This window comes from Chamaea fasciata, unplaced genomic scaffold, assembly GCF_029207755.1.
Source record: "Chamaea fasciata isolate MVZ Bird 193981 ecotype frontalis unplaced genomic scaffold, bChaFas1.0.hap1 SCAF_10, whole genome shotgun sequence".
Taxonomy (NCBI): Eukaryota; Metazoa; Chordata; class Aves; order Passeriformes; family Sylviidae; genus Chamaea; species Chamaea fasciata.
In genome coordinates this window covers 1820864-1836892 of record NW_027094095.1, presented here as the reverse complement: position 1 = coordinate 1836892, position 16029 = coordinate 1820864, and the positions used below count along the sequence as shown (strand labels likewise).

The following is a 16029-nucleotide window of genomic DNA, read 5'->3' as shown; positions in this document are numbered from 1 at the left end:
ACCAACTGAAAAGTATGAAATTGCAGGGCACAGGCATGTAACAAGTGAATTTTGAACAAGTCAAGAAAAAACTGCAGTATTTGCAGCTCTATTGATCAAACCAAAAAATTCTTCTGACTTGCAAGCACCTATCAGATAGGGACAAGAATTCAAAGTTCTAGAGTGTTTTGGTTTGTCTTTTTTGGTAACAGACATACACAGTGACACAACAACCCCAAAGCAATTCAGCCTCATCTGGTTTAACCTCAACCACGAGACACCGAGACACCGCTGTCTGTTTTCTTTCTCAAAAAAGACTCGCGTCACTGAGCACTGAAAGGGGAACTTCCAGAGTTTGTGATGAAGACACATGATAAACAGCTCTGCTCACACCAGCTCCCAGGGCTGCCTGCGTCAATAAAAGGCATCAGCAGAGGCTGGGAGCTGTCAGTTGGGGCTGGAGGATCATCGTGGCCAAGGGCACTTCACATTAAAGCCGAGGAAAATGCCAGGATTATTTTTCTCCCACAACAACATGACTGAATTAAATGGAAAAGAAGATTGCAAGTTTGCAGAAGGCAAAGTCCATAAAAAGAAACAGAAGGCTTTGTAAGTATATACAGCTTAGTATAAAATTCAATGCATTAGAAGTGAAAATAACACTCTACTAATCTTGGAGATTAAGAATTAGCACTGTAGTTCAGGCTAAATGAATAAAACCTGCTCAAAGCCCAGGACTGCAACATCATTAAAAAAAAAAAAAAAAGCTTGAACTTAAACATATTAATTTATTGATTACTTTAAGTAATCAGAAATAGAATTTGGATAAAGTGGGGGTCTCAGTCTTTTTTTTAAAAAATTACTTGAACATGTAAGTTTCCAGACTTTGGTCATAGGATGGAACTCTCTGTTTGAAAGTTTGAAGAAAATTTAAATAGAAATTAAACACAACTCCAATTCTAATGGATTGAAAAATGTCTGTTCATTTTTTCAGTGGTGCAGATCTCAAAAGTTATTTGAAGTGCATGGTGCCACATATTGAATCTGGGATCAAGACTTCCAGTTCTAGAAATATAATGTAAGTACAGGAACACACCAAGTTATAAAATACAACCATAGATTACTGTATAGTAAATTACTTCATTTCTAAACTACTTCTAGAACAGATACGGTAAAAAGATCTAGAATGTCCAAAATGCAAGAGAGGTGAACATTAGTAATTAGAAACTACTCATGAAGTTAGGGATTTTTAATTAATGATTTGATATGTTTGCATCAAACAGTGAGGGAGAAGACATTCCTTCAGTTAAATCCATTTTTATCAGAGGGACACTGTAGCTGTTCTCTAAAGTTTACAAGAAAAAATACTTCTCACTTAAATGAGGAGTAGGGGTATTACCATTCTTATTGCAAAAATATGGAAACAGAAGTACCAAGAGGTACAAAATAATTTTATCATACTTACAGTAAAGGGCTATTTTCCTGGGAACAGAATTCAAGATAACATCATAGTTCTATATTTTTTTTTTTTATCTCTGATTATTTTTCTCAACGTGGACTGTCTCCAGGATCTCAGATTATGACAAAACCATAAATTAGTAAAATACCTGGCACATATTCCTGGAATATAATAATAAATTATAAATTTTGTCTCCTTCAGACATACAAAAAACCCCCATGGTTTCTTGCCTAAAGCCTTTTCTTCTTCTTTTCACCTTAGGCTTTCTGCAGAGGAAGTTATTCAGTGGTCACAATCTTTGGAAAAGCTCTTGGCCAGCCAAAGTAAGTCTTTTGCTTCAGTACGACTTTTTTCTTACTCTGAGAACAAAGTTTTATCTAATCTCAGCACACAGGCAAAGCTGTAGCATTGTATAAATGCTGTCAGAAAATGAGCAGCTACACTTCAGGTTTTTACAGCTCTAGCGTAACATGGACACTGCTGCAGCTTGGCTTCCAAGTTGGGTTTTGAGGTCTTTTTCCATTTTCAGTAGAGCAATTAACCACCAAATAGTTCATTTTAATCAATCTTTGACCCTTGGACAGTGCATTGGTTTAATATGGAGTTTCTTCTCCACTTATATTCTAAGACAATCCATTTAGGAAGGACTGGGGTGCATTGTTATAGGATCAAGACCCAGAGTCTAGATCTAAAAACACTGAACTTAATTAAAAAGACTTCCATCAGTCTTAATATTTTAGAATATCTGTAGTATGTTGAAGAAGAGAAGAACAGTGTATTTTGGCAAGATTTTATATCAGATTTCAATACAACTCCTGCTATTTTCTTTCTCCTCCCTGGTCACAAGTATCATATAATAAAAGATGATTTATTTGTGTTGGCTTTAGGTGGTCAAGGTGTATTTCGTGAGTTTCTGAAGTCAGAGTTCAGCGAGGAAAACATTGAGTTCTGGTTGGCTTGTGAGGATTACAAGAAAACCAAGTCTGATCATTTACATGGCAAAGCAGAGAGGATTTACGAGGAATTTGTTCAGTCAGATGCCATTAAGCAGGTATGTATAAAGCCAACTTGTGCAGAGTTAGAAGGGAGGAGTGTGGCTCCACTGAGATTTTCAGACCCTCACTCAGTGGCATAAAAGAAGACACAGACACACTTTCAGGTGCCTTCTTGCATCACAGCTGCCTGCAGTGTGACATTGTCAGATCTCACAAACAGTCACAGGGAGCAGGCCAGTACTGGGGGAGGTCCCAGCAGAGTTCAGCAGAAGCCTCAGCAGCTCAGTGCATGATGCTCTTCACTGAGCCAGCTCAGCTGGAATTGCTGATGGCGTTTGGAGGGTCTTCGTGTTTGCGAGTGGGAGCACCACAGAACATTTCCTGTCTTTTTAAATATGTTGTCCTTCTGGAAAAGTTAAAGTTCTGTATGTCGATCATATTTAAACTGGAGACACTCAACACGATTTCTCTTAGTAACTGGAGGATGTTCCTCAAAGCTGAGCTTGTATTAATTCTGACTCCAGAACAAACTACATTTCTATAGTGAACAACAATTTTTGTGCCTAACTGGGACGCAGGTATTTGATTTTCCCTGATTTACAGTTCCGATATTGTATTGAACTGTCACAGAGCTCAAAGGCTGCAAATGCATGTATTGACAAAGACATATAGAAAGAGACTACATTTAAAGGCAAGTTTTTAATTTTTTTTTCTTCTATTCCAGATCAATATTGACTATCAGATGAGGGAAGCAACTGCCAAAAAGGCTCAAGACCCAACTCACACAAGTTTTGATGAAGCCCAGAAAACAGTGTACATCCTCATGGAAAGGGATTCGTATCCCAGATTTTTAAAATCCAAATCCTACCTGAACCTTTTGAACCAGCTGCAAACCAACACTTCAAAATAAAGTGTCTGAGGTGTAAAGAGCTAAGTAGACTCTGTCAAATATCCTGTAAAGAGATCCTCCACGGTGGTTGGATCTTGATAAGGAAAAGCCCTGTCTTGGGAGGAGGAGTCTGAGGAAGATGCAAACAGCTCCACAGCCAACAGGATGCAGGATAAAAGCTGGTGAGGCTATCATAAGGGTGAGAGCAGCACAGGGAGAAAATCCCCTCCTCCCACATGCCATGGAGTCAAGGCAGGATACGGAAACCAATGTTTGACCTGCACTATAAATGCCGAATCGTGTCTCACATCCCAAAGAACTACTGAATGTTAGGAAGTGCAAGACTCACGAGCTGAGCATTGGGAAAAGACTATCAAGTTCAGAAGGAAAACTAGGATGACTGACAATTTTGGGCATAACAAGAAAATGCCAAGACAACACTGACAACTTTTTTAAAAATACATGGAGTGTTAATAAGTGTGAGTGTGAGCTCTACAATGCTGTTGCGCTATGTAAATTTATTCTAAATTGACATGTCTTAAAATCTGTATTGTTTAAATTATATAAGAATTATAGAAGAATTATATAAGCTGTATTTTTATTACATTTGTATTCAGCAGGCAGGTATGTAGCATCTTTGCTGTTTAATTTATTGAAAAACAATAAGTAACTCTTCATTAAAATACAGTTAAAAAAAGATTTATAATGGTTTTACATCTTATTTGAAGTGATTTTTCCATTGTAGTTACTGAAAGATTGAAACACACAATTCCTTTCAGTCTCACTGTGCTACTACTTCTCATCTCAAATTCAAATACTAATTATACCTCCACCACTTCTCTCTCTTTTTGCCCACTTTGCACAACCATATCTCAGTTATCTGGAGCAGGCGATACTGACTTACACAGACGCCAAAAAAGATACGTTCTTGTCTTGGTTTGAAGGACAGGTGTCTGCCAGGGAAAGCTGGAGCTTCCCTTGCAATGGAGGATATAAACCCCCTCCCTCCAAATTATTATAGTTTTGCAATTAGGGGCTTTCAGGCAAAGATATGGGAATAGGAGTAACAGTTCTTTACTGGTATGTATAACAAAGCAAAATAAAGAACAACTACAGGATTAACAACAAAACAGAACCAGGAACCTCGAGGGCTTTGCTTCACAAAACCCAGGGCAGTTTGATCTCGGTGCCCCTACAGGACTCTGAGAGCGTCAGGCTGGATGGTGGAAAGCCCTGGGCTGGTGGCTGGAAGGGCAGGATGTCCCTGGCAGGCAGGGGCAGGGTGTCCCGGCAGGGCAGGGGGGTGCAGGGTCACACTGTAGCAAGACGAGCAGCGAGGGCGGGGCAGGGCTGGCTTAGCTCCAGCAGGGCAGGCGGAGGAGATCAGAATTCCTGGGCACGCCAGCAGATGATGGTAGATTTCCCAGGACTGGACTTTCTGGTGATAGTGACCTCCTCCTGCAGCAAGCAACAGCCTAGCCGTTCTCTCCCATGCCAAGAGCAAGAGAGCAGTAGCTGCCTCTCACCCCGTCCTTTACCTGCCCCCAAACTCTGCCTGATCTTCTCCGGCCCGACTTTTGGCCACCTCTTTGTTTCGGTCAAGCACCCATAAGTACCCAGTATTCAGTCTCCTAGCAACTTATGGGGGAAAATTCTGTAAGTAAAAATAAGTAAAAATCTAACCCCCAATGGTTGTGATTATGCTTGAAATATGTAACTAAGAACAAGAGCACTCCCAAAACTCACTTTTGAGACCTTGCGACTTTAGAGCTTATAACAAAAAAAAAGTCAAAGAATGCCTTGGTTTTATGAGTTCCCATCATGAGACACTGGCATCACATGGGTCGCAATATAAGATTTTATCTCACCCTTGCAAATTTTCCATCTTTTCAGAATAACATGAGCTTTGTCAGCTCCTCTCTGTCCTGTACCAAAGGGAGAAGCTATACATTCAGAGACGTCAGCTCCTGGCAAGGACAGACCACGTTCTGGTTGCCACCCTTTGGGGAATTTGGAACCTCCAGGGGAGAACCAAGATCTGTATCAGAAGCAAAACAGCTGGAAGGAACATAGAAGAGTGCCAGCCTCTACTATCACCTACTGCAGTAGCTGGAACCATTGCAAATTACACCTTGCTTTCAAGGCTAATGAATGCAGAGGAAAAGACCACAGTTTAGCAGTATTATTTTAAAGTTATGTGCTCCTGAGAGAGTCTGACTTCAAAACCTGAATGCTCCTGGAATAACGTAAACCAGTCTCTAGTTGGCATTCTTACATGAATTAGTTTTCCAGGATCACTAGGAATAAATCTAATTGCTGTGAAGTAGAAAAAACAACAGTGCCTCCTACAAAAGGTGCATCACCGTGTTTTTGCTCCAATACGGTTTACATGGACTTAATGTCCCTGTTTGCAGAACTGCAAGCTCATAGAAGATAAGAGTGAACTTTGAAATACCAGCTACCCTCTAAACAGACACTGCATTCAAGTAACACTATTCTTTTGACTGCAAATTCCTTAAATTATTGTGGCCCCAATCTTTCTTTGCTCACCCTGTGGTTTCACAATTTTGCTATGAGTTAGCCAAACACCCATATGAAATTTCTGACTAAAATCATATTTTGTAGCACGGACAGTTAGGATTTTTATTTCTTTTTGAACTGCTTGTTGCTAGAAGAGGAGACTGTCTTGGCCATTTCACCAACCTGTATTACACAGTTACAATAGACCAGAGTTTCTGAGGAGGGAAGAATGGACTTTTGACTTTCTTCCACAAGCATCTATCCCTACTTCATAATTTGGTAGAGTGAGAGAGCAGAAAGGTATTTTTCTTCTTCGAAAAGGGACTATTTCACTCTTCACAACCTAAAAACCTTGGCTATTTTCAAGTCTTTCACCTTATTAGCAATACAAACCCGATATCAACAGCAAAGGTCAATCACCCAGATTGTTAACTCCAGAGATATTCCAGCCCACTCGAGCACCCCTGACAATATGACAACATTTCACCAAGCAAATAACAGCACAGCAGAAGTTCAGGCCTGGCTCTGGGATGCTGGAAGCCCAGGATAATATGTCTGTTGCTATAGCAGGCCTGTCCAAAGTGGTTGTTTTAACAAGGTCTGAGGGATCTGGATGAGTCAGAACACACAGATCAAAAGACTCAGAGTTTTCTGTCACCCTTGATTCATGTACAAGGTGGGTGCACTCATCTCCCTCCAGCCATGTTCAGAAACAGCTCCAACATCACACATTGGTTTCACAGCTGTGGGTTGGGCCTTTTTTTAAAATAAGATTTCACTTTCCCTCTTTGGAAAAGGTATACCATGAGAAAATGGAAATTCGCTGTTCCATTCATTGTCTCTAAAAGAAACGGTTGAATCAGGTTGGCCATGAGCTACACAGCAGCACAGGAAAACAGGATGTAGTACATGGAAAAGCTTTAAGATTTGACAGTAGTGACTCAGACTTGTCTTTAAGTGTTACTCCTGAAAAAACCATTTTCATTGTTTGTTAATGTTCCAGTGGAAAAATCAATCACATTTCCATCTTCAGGTATACTTTTGAAGCGAATTGACTTCTGTCTGTTGCAGTTTTCTTTATGGAAGGACTCAAGAGTCCAGCAGACCCTGAATGTGTATTTAGAAGACTAGCTTTGACATCTCTGATTTGGAAAACTTAATTACCCCAAACAGATAATATTATCCTAAATAAAAATATGGTACAGCATAGTATAAATCTCACCCATATATTGAACTGGCCACCCATGGAAACACTATTATTATGAACAGTGAAACAGGAAGGAAATTAAAACTGAGATAGCGATGAACAGTTCACATGCACCAACACAGACTCCTCAGTGCCACCCATCCCTGCCCGCACTCTGAAGCAGCAGGCTTTTCACATGTCACCTTCTTTATGGTTGTAAAATAAGTTTGAAAAGAAAAAATAGATAGTAGAATGTGGAAAAATTAGATGCTCTCATCTTCCATTCATAAACATGAGTTGCTTGTATCAGTGTATAATGTCTACAGATAAAGCTTTTTGAAACTAGATCTTTAGTCATGAAACAGAGGCAGAAGTTGAAAAATAAGTTCTTGCTTAATCTTCATTACATTATTTAAACTTGTCTTGGATGTTCAGAAACAAAGTCAGAGGGGACTTAAGGTTATCCCCTGGCTTTATTTGGGTAGATAAATACTCAAAGATTTTAGTCACTAAAAGGGAATTTACATCAATCAAGAGCCAATGTGCCTATTTTGGAAATAAACACACTTCCCCTCATTTCTCAAAACATCCCCAGAAGTTATCCTCTTGAAAGACCCCAAAGATGATCAACATTTACATTCTACTGAGCATTTCCCTTCAATTTCTTCAAGCACCACACAGCCTTAAAGCACTTATCTAAACTAGTTTGGTGACATGCTGTCACATGGCCCCTTTTCACTAATAAAATTAAAAATAGCTTGAGTAGAGCATGAAATGAAAAAATGTAAACCCTTCAGGATCACTCTAGTCTTGTGTTCAGAGAGGCCAGATTAGCAATGCTTCTCTTCAAAGTCTGTGACACAGCTAAAGTACTAAAGTGGCACCAACAGCTGCCTACAAACTCAACATCACTGGAGTCACAAGGGGTTTGGGGGTTTTTTAAGTCACAGTGGCCAGAAGGTTTCTGCTATTAGAGGGCTAACTTTAAAAATGAAACAAGATAAACACTCTCTGCATAACACTAATAACTCAGTAACCCATGATTTCCGTACTACCTGTGGAAAAAATATGTAATGTGTTTACTGTGGCAAATGGTTTGTCAACCATGAACGTCAAGAAGGCTGCTTTAGAAACAGAGAAAAGACTCAATATTGAACAGGATTTGACCAGCCATGAGTTTGGGAACATGCTAGCTGTTTACTCCCATCTGAAGAAACTGTGGACACACTCTGGATGTTCAAACAAAGCCCAGACTCCAGCCAGGAACTCTCCAGGTGCTGGAACAGACATCTGGAGGAAAGGGGAGCCCTAGACTGACAGTCAAACATTCGGACTTGGCCCACACTATAATCAATAATTTGACACTGAACGATGGTAAGATGAAGAGCTGGCATCTTCCAAAGGAGGGTACACCTGCAGGGGGTGAAAAAGCCCTGTTCACTGCTAAGCTTCGGTGGAAGTGTGAATGCAGAGTCTCACAGAGAGCTCAGGGTACACAGTGCTTTTTATCCAAACCACAGTACAGGTCTGGGAAGCCTGACTGAAGGGGTAGGGTGGAAGTTCCTGTGAAAACTAGTCCAAGCTTCTCATGGCATGGCATCTCCTACTGAGATGGCCGCAGAAGATCAGGCTCACACAATGATATCATAGCTTTTAGGAATAAAAAAGGAACAGAAAGGTCACAGAGTACAACTGAGGTCAGGTTTTCAGAAGTGCTATCTAGACTCCAGTCTCTTCTCACTCAGCAGGACAGTGGTTAATAGAGTTTACAGAAATGGGTCAATGTAAGATTTTTCCAGCCTTATTGATAAAACCTAAAGCCTCTTTGAATATAGAAATTATTCAAATTCCTCAGTCAGCGACTATTAGCAGGCAATGCCAACTTCTACCCAGAAACAAAAACCATTTCATCATCTCTATATCTGCAGACAACTTGTTGGTTGTTTTGGCCTACTGTAAAGAATGAAGCTGTGAACACTGTTTCCTGCATCCCTGTGAGCAGAACTTTGTTGCACAGAGAACCTAATCTTTTATGAGGTAATTATCAAACATATAGCAAGAAAGTTCCCAAAAGAATTTGTCAAAACAACCAAGTAAGATATAATTAGAGAAACAGGACCCTTCTCTGGAAACACCTATGGTTGCACTAAGCGAGAAGCAAGAACATTGATCCATTAGTTCTGTACTAAACCCACTCAAGCAGCAATGAGGATGAGTAGCAGGACCACTTTGTGCTCTCCTCAAGGTTAACAAAGACCTCTTAATATCACACTGCTTTCCCTGTGTTTGGGCCTGGATCTCCAGGCACATTCGCAGTGCCCCTATTTAACATGGTCTTGTAGGACACTGTGTCAGGAACACAAGCACCAGGCAAGCCCCAGGAAGCAGTGTTCCCACATCCCCAAATGCCAGGGTGTGGGAGCATTGCAGAGAGACGGGGAGCAATGTGCAGGCAGGGGAGCATGTGGGTACATGGAAGGAATGGATGCAACACAGAATGAGACAGACAGTACTTCCACACTCACTACTGTGGGACAGATGTAGGTGGGCAAGGTGTTTATTGAACATAACAGCGTTGAAATAATTGATATAAGGGTGGGAGAGGAAAAAACCTGAAGAAAACAAAAAAATTAAGGAAGGTGATGCTAGAGGAGTGAGTACAGGAAAGGAAATGGAAGACTGAGCAAGAACTCCTCTGGGAGAATTATTCTCTGTGAGAAGAAAAAATGGTTGCAACCAACATGGTCAACATACACTGTCTAAACTGGAAGCTGAGGGTTAATCCCTAGAAAAAGAAGAGGTCTGACAATTGTTAAATTCAGCAGCTCTGATATAACACAGCCACATTCTCAGTTTTGACACCTCTCCATTTCCCTTATTTTCTTTCTGGAAAGCACATTCAGCTCAACCACTGAATAAAGCAAGCAATAATTGATTCCTGTGTAGCACACTCCTTCATGAGCCTAGGGCTGTTCTGTGCCCTACACCTGGCAGCACAAAGAATCCAAAGGAAAAGGCCTCATCAGAAGTTACCCGCAGGCCTCAGAGTCTCACCAGGAATCTTTCAGCCTAGAGGGGACCATTTCTAAAGATGGCACTGCAGTGTCCCCACCCAGAGCCTGCACCCACACCCACCCTCCTAAGGCCAGGCTGAGCTGATGGACACAGCAGTTCAAACATTATCCTCCAGGGCGAGACCAGATGACATCTAGTGGAATCTGTATGCAATAAGAGGAAGGGTGGGATATAGTTTAAATCAAGTCATTTTACAGCTGAGCAGCACATCTGGTTAACAACTAAACTATCCACTATGGACTTTAAATATTCTGAAAAGGGAAGTAGGTGGGTAACTTTCTGAGTATCAAGCTGTAAGTGATGATAGTGGAAAGATACACAGAAACAAGTTGTAAAATAGTTTTTGCCACCCATTAAGTTTCAAATTTTTCCTTAGAGCATGGTCAAGGATACAACAAACCATGAAATTAGCAACAAATCCTGCATCTAAATACCCGCCCCCCTCCAAGGCACAAGAGGTTTGCAGATGTATTTTCTTCAGTATAATAGTAAAAATAAGCTTAGGGAGAAAACCCCAGGGTGAGTTTACTTCAATTTTAAGCTATATTACAGCACTTTTTAATGCCTGTAATACAGCAAAAAATATGTTTGAACACAAACTGATGGTTTGGTTACTGATTCTCAGTCACTGCGCAATTTCACTTTACAAAGATATGATCTTACATGTGGTCCCCTGAACATCAGCTGATAGAAAAAAAAAACCCTAAGTAGTTCATTACTGATCATTTTAATAACGAGATTTTAGATGAGTTTTCCTTTAGTAAAAAACAAAGTTTAGAGTAAAAAATGAGATATATTTAGGCTTTTGGAAAAGAATGTGCATAAGCACATATAAGGTTTTTCCAAATATGTGTAGATCAAACAGTTAAATTCTGGTACAAATCACTAGAGAGTCTCAACATAATTGTGTAGTGGTTTGAAAGCAAAACAAATGAGAGGCTCCAAGTCAGAGATACAATTTAATAGAAAAAAAGGAAAGAAAGTAAACTAAAATAGATGCAATAATACAAAAAGACGACTGACAGAGTCAGAATACAACCTGAGCGGAGTGATGGAAGCAGTCCAGGTGAGGTGGTCTTCCTGAAGCAGTGATCCTGTAGAAAGGTCTGGTAGCTCGGGTCCTCTGGGAATCCAGTGGGTAAGCACCCCTCTGGTGTTCAGAGTCTCAGCTTATATCCAGGCTGGAATGCTTGGTTCCTCCCTCTGGGTGGAGCATCCCACAATGGGATGGTGAGTCATGTGATAAGGCCTGATGGGCCCATTAACAGGAGGTAGTCCAGGAGGGGGTCATCTGTGAGCTGTGTAGCAAAGGTGCTGATGGGCCATTAACAGAAGATAAGCCAGAGTGGAGGAGGCAGGGAGCACTGCCTCACCTGGTTTCAACAGTTCATGAAGATGGTGATAGAATATACTTCAACCCAGGACAAATTGACATTTTTATTCTGTAACTTTTTCAGAGTCACAGTTATTAATAAGGTGCTTTTTTTCCCCTTATTTTAAATTTAAGGAGTTCTACATATAAGATTCTTTATAGACATATTTTATCATATCAAGTTCTGGCCCTCAGATGCTTTAGTAAATAATTGCCTGTATATGAAGCATTAGAGGAGGAATGGGACAAACTTGAAACCTCTCACTGTTGTGATTATTTGAACAAACAACTCAAGTTAATTTGCTCCTGCCCATTCCCATTAGAGAAACAGAACAAACTACTCCAAAATCCTGTGTAAAGTTACTATGAATACAAAATGAGACTCAATGAAATAGCAATCAATAGAAAATAGATCATAGCAATTTTTACCCTTCCCCAAAAACAGGCCAAGGTCTCATGATGCTGCCTTGCTCTGACACCAGGTTCTGCTAGAGGTGAACACACCACACACATTTTCTCTCCAGCAGGACCAGAGCTGTGGGAAAAGGGATGCACATCTCATAAACAAAGCCTATGTACCAGTAGGTGAGCTGCAATAAAATAGATGAGTGTACTGCATTGTTGGAGGCTCAAACCTTAATTTAAGTTTCAATACTACACAGTTCATGTTGTGCCTGGGAGGCTCTGTAGGAGGAAAAGAAGATGAGCCAGAGCAGAGAGACAAGACTGAAAGAAATAGCACAGCACAGAGCTGGGCTGCCAGAGGGAGCAGGGGCAAGACCAACCTTCCCCTCGCAACAGGGTCACTCTGTGCCTTGTAGGTAATGGCAAATTCCCAGAGATCAAGTCAAAACCACCCCAGGAAGGACAGAAAGCCCTCCAGAAAGATCCCCTCCTGTGACTAGTTTGAGCAAGTAGCTGAACCAGTGCTTACTCTCAAAGCCCCAGGATCACCCCAAATCTTGTCAGCCAGTATTGTCAGTCTTCCACTGACAAACAGCAACTTCAGCGCTGTTGCGCTGCATAGCTCCTTTCAATCACTCGGCTAGAGAAGAATGAGCAAAACATAGATGAGTCCCAACTGAAAATGAAGCTATAACCTGGGCAACAGCTCTAAGAAAAATGACCTCACACAAGTTTAAAAACTTTTAACATCCCTCAGATGCTGTGCAGTAGCAGGTTGGCCTGGTAGGAGCACACAAAAGCCTGACACTGATGGGTCAGAGCTGAAAAAGGTCCTCCCAGAGCACACCAAGGTGCTTCATAATGCTTCCTGTAAAAAGAAAGTTGGTTTTAGTGCAAGGGCATTCGAGCTTTTTGTCTCATTTCAACATGGACTTCAGATTTTATAGAACTTTGATAGAGGTATGGAAAATATTAGTCACAGGACTTGGACAATACTTGCAAGATTTCAATGAAGTAAAAAAGTACAGCTTCATATCATTGCAGTTGATCAACAGAGATGTCAAGATACTTTCAGTGCAAACATGCCCTATCACGGGAGCATCAGAGCCCAAAGGAGCTTTTTCTGATGGAAACCATGGCCACTGTTTGCCTGTGATATGTGTAAAAGAGGAGTCAGACACTAGTATGAGCAGGATAGGCATGGACGGTGGATACTAAGAACATCCACATTAACAGAAAATGACAAAACAAAAAAGCAGGTCAAGAAATCTGGAAAGCTACCCTGGCAAATGCAACTACTAAATGAAGATTTTTAATCAAAGGAAACAGTCGAAAAGAAGTTTCTGTAAGTATGAGATTTCACACTTCGAAATATTATCAGGATAATGTAGCATAGGTGGGGAAACACCTGTTTTTTCTCTTGGCATGTAAAGGTCTCAGCATTGCAAAGGCATTTATGTTAGAAATGTTTCTGATGTATGCCCAGCTTTAGCCTATGTATGTGAATATTTTGTGTAATATTCAGTGCAAAATAATCTGAATGATATTACAAGGGCAATCAGACCTTATATGTAGAAGTCTCTCTGCTGAAAGTAATGCTGTGCACTAAAAGCTGCGACATTTGGATTCATTGGCACAGAAAAAGGGTGCTGAAAAATCAAAATGCATGTTGTAAATTGAAAGGTAAATAGATCATGTTCTTCGATGTACCAAATCAGTTTTCCTGATATTTCTCCAATATAAAATATAAAAAACAGTTAAACAGTCATTTCCAGATCAGTACTGCTTATATCTTTTACAGACATGAAAAACTCCAGCACTTAGATTAATTTCTCGTCTGTCAGGCAATTCCTTCTGCAAAAGAGTTGTAGCTATGTGGCTTTCTGTTGGATTATCAGTCGCAGGAAGCACACGGCTCCTACACATTAAAGAACTTGTGACCCTGTGGCAATAATATCTTAGAACATGCAAAGAGAAAGGACACTACACTTCATAAATATCGGGTGAGAGGAGTTCCATGATCCAAGTCATCTGAACGCTGCAAAGCTGTAAGGAGTAGTTAAGATGCAATTTACCATTTACAACAGACGACAGGAGACTAATAGGATACTGTGACAGGTAACAGGCTGCTCTTGTGGGGGTTAGACAATCCAAAACCAACACCCTGCTCCAGGACGTCGTGTAGCTTTTGCACTACTCCTGTCTGGTTTTAGGGTTAAGTCCATTGTCAGCAAAAACACACATCAGACTAATGAAACATAGACTATGCCTCAGTGAAAAGATGTTCCAAATCAGCACTGGTAAAGATAAAATCAGCATGCATTGTTCCTTGGTCTATTAAGAAATGAGTCTGACTTAAAAGAGTGAACCATAAAACCCTGGATGTGTACGCTTGGAAAATGCGTGTTCAACAAGTTTAAAGCTTCTAACTCAAATTAAAATGCCTCCTCAGAACAACACCATTTCCTTACACAAAAGTCACTTCTTGCAGCCATCACCCGAAGAAAAAGATTAACAATCGACACTTTGAATTCAGATAGAAGTAGCTGTACTAGAGTACTTAATATCACTTCATCTAATATTTCTTGAGCTCCTCTGTATAGTAAGAAACCTACATGAATTTATCCAGGTTTCAAAAAGCCACAAAGGCTCCATTTCATTTACATTTCAGTGGATAGAAGATGAATCATTGCAACATGAAAACAAAATTGAGGGCGTTGGGCAACATAGCCTAAAATTAAGTGATAAATAATAACCAGATGCCAGAATTTAATGCATCATTTCATCTTAAATGTGAAATATGGTGTAGTTTTAAAAGGTTACTTTTAGGCAGAGGGTGAGATGACTAAATTCTAGTGGAACGATTCAAAAATCACAGACACCTAGCAGAGAACATAGCTGACAGAATGCTGAAGCAGGCAGCTGTAGCAAATATAGGCTGTAATTGAATCACCCAGACTGGGCCTCATTGCTGAGGCCTCTGAGCTTCAGCGCTGAGGCCCGTAGGAGTTTGTGGCGCAGATGGAAATTCAGTGCCAAGAGTGTGGCACAGTTAGAATTATAGTTTAAGGTGTTAGCGAGGGTCAGAGGGTTTTCTAGTAGTTAGCAAGTACAGTAATTAGTGTGAACACAGTAGATGCCTTAAAAGTTTATTAAACAATAAGTGTTTGCATTCTTCCTTGTACTGTGTGCCAACGAGAATACACCTGTAAATGTAAACCATGTAGAACTGTATAAAACCTGCCATCTTACATAGAATAAATGGACAACGCAGCATTGATCACATTGATCGGATCTGTGTTTTTCTCTCGCCCAAACTCCCCGTTTATTTTAGGGTCATCACGCTATTTCTGGCGCCCAAAAGGCAGGGACCCTCATTTTTAGTTTGGTTTGATGGCATGCCTTTTTCGTTTCAAGACAGTGTAGCTTAAATGCTGTTTGAAGACTCGAGCACCTGAAGACTCTGCATTGCCCCTTTTTGCTGGTCGAACCAGGGTGTGGAGCACCTAAAGACTCCGTGGGGTGCGGAGCACCTGGAGACTCTGCCGTTTGCAGAGCACTCTCCAGCACTTGGAGACTCTGTTTGGCCTTTTCAGGGCTGAATTCTACAGAGCAGGGGAGTTTGGTCTATGGCGGAAGGTCACCACGGCGTGGAAGAAGGTAAGCTGCAGTGGGGAACAAAAGGCTGAGTGAGTTACCATGGAGACTGAGCTGAAAGCGGTCACACGGCTTTTGTTGAATCTCCTCTCTAAGAGAGGTGAAAAACTGAAAGAAAGTGACTTAGAGCAGTTGGCTCTGTGGGCCAAGAAAAGAGGGAATTTGACTAAGCCGTCCCTGGTGTTCAGCGTCACAGAATGGCACAAAATAGGAGATCTAACATGGGACATGGCGATTGCAGGCGGCAGAGACGGCAAGCTTGCCAGCGAGCTAGGGACAGTCTGGAAGAAAGTCGTTAATACCTTGCAGACTGTCTCTGCCGAGAAAAAAGCTGCCGAGGCGGTCATCTGAGCTCTTGAAAATGCGAAGGCTGAAAAACCAGATCCACAGCCGCAGCAGCGTTCAAAAGTTGCGAAATGTTTAGGAGTTTATAACATGCATCCAATCAAAGGCGCAATGGTGCAGGTGAGTTTGAACCCGCAGGATGTCCTG

General features: G+C 41.0%; 1 protein-coding gene across 1 annotated transcript; it reads left to right on the top strand.

Moving 5' to 3' along the window:
• The first annotated feature begins 414 nt into the window (after positions 1-414).
• Positions 415-3984, top strand: RGS1 (regulator of G protein signaling 1). Its single transcript, XM_066191967.1, has 5 exons — positions 415-588; positions 974-1057; positions 1700-1761; positions 2326-2489; positions 3158-3984. Exons 1-5 carry the CDS (start codon positions 485-487, stop codon positions 3341-3343), a joined length of 600 nt encoding a protein of 199 aa, XP_066048064.1. The 5' UTR covers positions 415-484; the 3' UTR covers positions 3344-3984.
• Positions 3985-16029: the final 12045 nt, after the last annotated feature.

What these genes read in the sequence shown, in the direction of transcription:
- RGS1 (XM_066191967.1), top strand. Translation starts at nt 485, where the DNA reads ATGCCAGGATTATTTTTCTCCCACAACAACATGACTGAATTAAATGGA. An exon ending in TCCAGTTCTAGAAATATAAT is followed by an intron (nt 1,058 to 1,699) that starts GTAAGTACAGGA and finishes TTTTCACCTTAG; the next exon opens with GCTTTCTGCAGAGGAAGTTA. An exon ending in AAAGCTCTTGGCCAGCCAAA is followed by an intron (nt 1,762 to 2,325) that starts GTAAGTCTTTTG and finishes TGTTGGCTTTAG; the next exon opens with GTGGTCAAGGTGTATTTCGT.